Raw genomic sequence first — 6,598 nt, forward strand, 5'->3', positions numbered from 1 at the left:
TGCGCACAGCCTCCGGTCACGGTATATCTCGGAATTTAATCGATCCAAAATATTACGCGCACTATCCGGAATTCAGGATATCGATCACGTATCCGATCCTTTCAACTGCGATGTGCATAACTGCAGAAAACTAAGTTTATGGTACGTTTTTTTTGTAACTTCAAGGCTCGGGGAAGTACACCGGTTGGTTCATTGGCAGGGCGGATCGCGCATAGATTCGAAAAAGTAAAGTTCTTTCTCCTAGCATAATTCTTTTGAAATTTCAGAAAGATGCAGTACTTAGAACTTAATTTTAAAAATTAATTTAAACAAGAAAACAATTTTGAAAATTAGGCTTTGGTTCTTAACTGCAGCTTCGAGTACGTTCTTGTCTGCCCTTTACACCGTGTTACTAACTGAAAGTGCAGCTTCCCGCGCCGGCCGGTTACTATCAACACGATGGCTTAACGTGCGGCACAAAAAATAGACAGTAATGCATCCCATCCTTTGTGCTTTTGATTTTTCCCGCTTACACGGGCCGGTTTATTCTGATGTAACTCGCACATACGGTGCGATTTATTTTCATAAACTCCGCCCTTTCCGCGTGCTGCAGCTTGCTTGATCTTGCGTGCAGGATCGACCCGACGACCGGGCGCAGCTCGCATCTTGAGATATTCATCCGCATTAATCGGGCCGAGCGCGAATTTAAGATTGACTGACAGATTTCACTGTAGAGCAATGAAGTAGGTGACAAGTCTTCTCCAGGAAAAGTGCATAATCTGTCTTCAAAGCCACCATATTTGGTTTTGATGCGCACTGCGCCTGCTGCCGTTGCAGAGTGTTTGTTCAACTAGATTAGCAATGCATTTTTGAACCCCGGTCTAACTAATTTTCCACTTTTCATATTGCAGGTGGTTCGAACGGAAGTAACAGTGCAAAAGTATAGAGTTTTAGACTGCGGTACTAATCTTTAATCTGAGTGGAGCATATTGATTTCCAGTTGTTCACATCTCGGCCATCTTTTTATGAACTATATTTCTGGAATTATATGATCCCAGCCCCAGGTATACCCTTGCTCATTATGCCCATTTGATTTTGGGTGTTCTGTCAAAAAGGATGAAGACTGCAGTTAGTGCGGCCGGAATTTATGCATACGAATCATGGTTTCTCTGCATCAGAAAACATGATAAATACATGTTACCAAATTTTTTTGTTTAGGAATTACGGAGAATTTAAAACGGCGGTATTTACAGCCAGTATGATTTGACGCTATAATTTATGTATCTGGGTGACAAAGTTCTCTTCTGTATTATTGATTCGGAGTTTAGACTAATTCCTTTCGGCTTTGTTGCAGTCAAGAAAGCAGCGGTGAAATAATGTGAAAGTAAGTACAAAAACGTTGCTCTTCGTTGAATAGTTTGGATTTTGTATGGTAACAATTAGAGGAATTGGATGCATTAGCCATTATTAAGAAATGTGCTGGCATGTCATAATTTAGTTCGACGCACTGCCATCGAGAATTATTACCTTCGAAACGAATAACTGATGAAGATTATTGTCATGTTGACTCATGCAGTGATTTCAGATTTTCCGGTACCTCGTAGCTAGTTAACACATTTTTGCATACCCCCACTTTGTTGAAAAAAATCTGAAATTTGCTCATAAAACGCCACTAGCATGGTGTCAGTTTGGTTATTCGAAAATACGGTGATGAAGGCGGTGATTATAGTGCTTTCTTAAGCATTTCTATCTATATGAAAATATTTATTTTATGATAATATCGAAACATCAAATATCAACTTTATTTTACTGTTTACACAAAAATATTTTGTGTAAACGGTATACTAACTGCACCAAATACCTGCTGATTGAAAGGGACAGCCTGAAAAAGAAAATTTACAATAATTGTTAACATAGCTTTACAATCATAATTATGATGTTATATCCGTTCCCACATGATCGTTGTTTTTATACTTGACCGTGTGTACCGCGAACTTTTACCAAGATAATAATAGTATCAAGAATAATAATTTTTTAAATAATTATTATGTATCGGTAACATAAGATGCAGGTTTTATTCGAGCCAACATTTTGCCGTTTAAACAAGCGATTGCTGCATGTTAATAACAACTTAATAACTAGAGTAGTACAGCAGATACCAGACTTGTTCAGTGATTTCCAACTACCTATTTAACTTATAGAGAATTATCATTTTCCAGTTATCGGGTAATAGCTTAACCTTGAAGCGGAACTCGCCATAAAAGAAACTCGCTGCAACGTAATCCTCAATCCTCATTAAAACGTTTTTAGAATGTCTGTTGTAGCGCAATTCGCGGTATGTCGCGGTGTAACTACAGGCAAAATACTGTAAATTGACAGATTTATTGGCAATAGCTACCCAAATAGCAATAATTGCAAGCGCTGGTACACTACTTAATAGTTAAAAATTAAACATTAAAAAACAACCGAAATCCTTATCCTCTCTCTGATTAAAAGGCAATGTACTCAAAACAGCCGTAGCATTTCCTTAATTTAAATACTGTAATAGTTAAATGGTGAATGTGCTATGTGTACAAGTACGTCCAGCATACCAATATACATGTGTCTAAAGTTCGAACTGTAAAATAAGCTGTTAAGTGCAAGGTTGTTAGATCTATTCCATATTATTTCATGTACTGTAGAATCGAATCACAAAGTTCCTTTATGGGGCCTTCTTTGGTAGATCAACGCTGTGGAACGGAATGTATTGTCCTGAGTGGGGCGTGTATTCCACGGAACAGCTGCTATTTCTAGGCAGCCAAGATGGAATTCCAGGGACGCAAATTTTAAATGCACTCCTAATGCGGGCGAAACATCCGTTCTCCGCTCCGGAAACAAGCGGATATTCCACGGTTCAGCTGCCATTTCTAAGCAGCCAAGACGAAATTCGAGGGACGCAAATTCTAAATGCAATTCTAATGCGGGCAAAGCATCCTTTCTCCACTCCGGAAACAAGCGCATTACGATGCAACATCGCGCATACTCACCCGACCGAGCTACCAGTGCAACCGACTGCGGCACCAGGATGGGAAAATCGCTTCGATGAAACAACGGTTGTTGCAGCAACGGCTGCAAGTGTCAATTGTTGGGGCGGTTCGGTATCGATGTATGACCCTGCGTTAGCCGGCTATCCGTCAAAATCCTCAGACCACGATAATCATGGAGCTAGAACAATTACAAACCAAGGTGCTGCTTTGCGCATTCCGCGTCCCAAAAAAAGAAAGAATCCACGGGTTAAACGTGAGCACGATCAGACCGCACAAGAGGATCTACCACCGCAGAACGCCGGAAGCAAATTACTTGATAGTTCCAGCGATTCTCTGGGTATTATGCAGTGCAAAAATAAACGCTCTACCGCAGACGATGCCAAAGTAGGCCTGGAAGCAATTGAAAGCCGGCGTGAAGCCCGGAGCGGTATGTCCAGTAAAAATATTTTCATTTTTAAATTCGTAAAATTATCGATAAAATCGATAAGTATTTCATAATTACCAAATAAATTACAGTAATTATAAACTGATAACTGTAATTTAAGGGTAATTAGGAATTAGAAAACAAATTTACAGGTAAGGGCCGGAAAAGCAAAAAAGGGCAAAATAGTTGAGCGGGGCACGTATAGAAATCAGTCGCCTTGTGTACATTCCAGCGCAACATATGTTTTGTTTTTTTTAGTTTCCAGAAATATTATGGCAACGAATAATCTCGAAGCCAGCTTTAAAATGAACATACCGTCTGAAGAACGTTTCTCCGACGGCAGAAAGCAGAAGGAACAGATTATGGGAACCAGATGCGAGGGATTTGCTGCCACAATACCGTTGCTTCAATCAGGACATGCGATCACGAACAGCTGTAGTGGCAGATATCAGTGCCAAGCGTGCCATTTATCCTGGGACGACGAGGAAGCATTCCTGCTACATTTGGCTGGCAAAGAGCATGTACAACTGTATGGCACCGGGATATTTTTGTATTGTACCGGATGTCAGTTCAGAACCCGAAAACCCGCGAAGATGGGCAGACACATATTTAAATACCAATCGCAAAGTGCGCTGCAGAACGGGGACCTTCATTCTGTTAAATTGAACGTTTTGTGATAAACATAGTGCGACTGTTCCCGGTGTTGCAGATGCTGTAGGCGGCTGTTGCCATTTACGACGCTTTTTATTTCCGTCATATGTATCAAAATACACGTTTGCTGTAAATCTTGCTAGCCATAGCTTTGTGAAGGTAATGTACAGTAACAACAAATATGTGAATACAAGTCAAAGTATAATCGCTGCCGCTAATCCTCCCAGCTGATTAGTGTCGTCTGCATGCATATACAGTGTGTCGATGATAATGATTATTTCGTCCGCTTGCCAAAATAATCACCGAAGGACGGCCAACAACATTCCGCACAGGGGGGAGGAAGGCTTTCTGTAAAATAATCGTTATTCCAACTTTCGTATTGTTTAGTATTCACGGTAAAGTGTCTGATCGCGCGACCGATGGGATGAGCCCAAAAACCATCATATACAGATATGACTGTACGAGACGCACAGATATATACGATATATTTACCCAGACGCCTAAGCGCTCGCGTTTTGCAAACGTTTGCTTGCACTAGCGGCTAGTGCAAGCAACTATCTTTAGGTTTAGAGTAGGTTATCGTGTGCGCATGCTCCGCGGAGGCGAGTCAATAGTTTCGTGCCGGTCTGCTTATAGATATGAAATATTATTTTACACTTTGTTCCGCTTTTCATTGAGGTTGCAAGAAAAATGGTTTGAGGCTTCAAAGTAAAAAGGTTTGCACGAAATCTAGAGCGCGTTGCCACACTCGGGAGGCTGCCATTTGTACCCCCAACCGGAAGCGGTTAAGAGTTCGTATTTGTAAGTTCTCCCCTTTTTATTTCTCGAACATAATGTTTAACCCAATTAAAAGGAGGCAATTTTACGAAAGAATGCGAGGTTAGTAGCCGGTAGGGGCCAAAACCACCATAGGCCAATACGACGTTTTGTGGATTTCTACGTCTCCCGGGCACACGTGCAAATGCGAGTGCTGATTGCTATATACTATACGTATTTTGGAATAGCACCTTTGGGTCAAAAGAAACGCATTCGCTGTTCATACAAGTACACATACTTTTCTGGTTGGCGCTGGTGCGGCATCCGCCGACATGCTGAACGTCGCCACTTTCTGTTAACCAACTTCCGAAAGGTGAACTCTGGGCTTCGGAATCGACATTGCCACTGGGCGATAAATCTGAACCACTCTGTATTCTTTTACCTTTAGTTGAATGCTCGTCTTCCAACAATGGAGCCGGCTGTGGGCGCCTTCCACTTGGCATTTGCTCACGGCGAGGTGATCGTCGAAGCGGCACGATAATGTTTGGATCTATCGATGAATCTGATCCCCGCAGCCCGGTATCAGCAGAAGGTTCATCCGGAACCGGGCCCATTGTGTTAACCGGGGTACAGATACTGACCGGCGTAATGAAGGTATCGGCGCCGCGTATGGTGACTGGAGAGGGGGCCTACGAATATGAAGTGACGTTGAGCAGCCAAGACTGATAAGAATAAGACAGTCACTACATTTCATGCAAGGTACTCTGTATAGTACAAGGTTTTGCACCGCAAACGCTCCGTTGCAATGCCTGCCCTTTAACAAGCGGCTACTTGAAGAACTGCTGAGAGAGCCGAGTTTGCACGGAGCCGAAGCATGCAGAGTATGAGCCACACCCTTCGTTTGCACCCCTGACTTTCAGTCAAAAAGTTCCAAATAAACTTCTTCAGTAAAGTATGTATAAGTACTGGTTACAAAGTGAAGTATGTATACTGGTTACAAAGTGAAGTAGTGTAGTTATAAGATTTAGCTGTACACCTGCAGAACAGCATCGCTTGTGTGGGGAAATTTGAGTGGCATTAGTTTTTTTAAGTCATTGAGCTACGGTGCTTTCAATGCAGGAAACACCGTAAAATTATTAAATTATGACTTACTGACATATTCTTAAACTGTTAAAACTTCAGCCATTAGTATCCTTTACAATGCCACCGAGCGATGGTGATTTGTGTACACCAGAGTACGTTAAAGGATTTTTATTTTGACACTGCAGACAAAGTCAGTATAATCGCCCTAATTAAAAAAAATTCCTCATAGGCAGTCACAGCAACAAAAAATATTTTAAACTTTGTTCTTCCTTGTCATTTTAAACTTTGTTCTTCCTTGTCTATGTTCATAGACAGAAAAAGTTGCTTTGGTTCTGGTATAATGCAATGGCAGAAAAGGGAAGTTTTGCAGAAATTCTCAAAGCGAACTTAATCCCAATGCCACACTGCGAGGCGCCATTTTTCACGGACCGGAAGTAGTGGGAATTTGTAGTTTTACAATTCCAGTTGGTCTTTTCCCGCAATAACTATGCTAAACCAGTTTAGAAGGAGCCTAAATTTTTAAACCAGCATTTATCCGCAAATTTACGAATAAATACAGGTTAGGTGATGAGAGCTCCAACTGTCAGTTGAAGTTTGTTGAATTTCTAAAAATTCAGTTTGTAAATTTCTAAATTCTAAATTTCTAAATTTCTAAATTTCTAAATTTCTAAATTTCTAA

The 6,598-nt window shown here is 41.1% G+C and overlaps 1 protein-coding gene across 2 annotated transcripts; it reads left to right on the forward strand.

The window, feature by feature from the left end:
- The first annotated feature begins 490 nt into the window (after positions 1–490).
- Positions 491–4,314, forward strand: LOC129592285 (uncharacterized). 2 transcript variants are annotated; one of them, XM_055488284.1, is made up of 5 exons: positions 491–1,043; positions 1,198–1,235; positions 1,334–1,363; positions 2,702–3,432; positions 3,688–4,314. In XM_055488284.1, the coding sequence occupies exons 4-5, from the start codon at positions 2,721–2,723 to the stop codon at positions 4,104–4,106; spliced, it is 1,131 nt and encodes a 376-aa protein (XP_055344259.1). In that variant the 5' UTR covers positions 491–1,043; positions 1,198–1,235; positions 1,334–1,363; positions 2,702–2,720; the 3' UTR covers positions 4,107–4,314. The 2 variants fall into 2 exon arrangements, with proteins under 2 accessions (XP_055344259.1, XP_055344258.1); XM_055488283.1 differs by lacking the exon at positions 1,198–1,235.
- The last annotated feature ends 2,284 nt before the right edge of the window (positions 4,315–6,598 follow it).

Source organism: Paramacrobiotus metropolitanus, unplaced genomic scaffold (genome assembly GCF_019649055.1).
Source record: "Paramacrobiotus metropolitanus isolate TYO unplaced genomic scaffold, Prichtersi_v1.0 Parri_scaffold0000051, whole genome shotgun sequence".
Lineage (NCBI taxonomy): Eukaryota > Metazoa > Tardigrada > Eutardigrada > Parachela > Macrobiotidae > Paramacrobiotus > Paramacrobiotus metropolitanus.

What these genes read in the sequence shown, in the direction of transcription:
- LOC129592285 (XM_055488284.1), top strand. Translation starts at nt 2,721, where the DNA reads ATGTATTGTCCTGAGTGGGGCGTGTATTCCACGGAACAGCTGCTATTT. An exon ending in CCGGCGTGAAGCCCGGAGCG is followed by an intron (nt 3,433 to 3,687) that starts GTATGTCCAGTA and finishes TGTTTTTTTTAG; the next exon opens with TTTCCAGAAATATTATGGCA.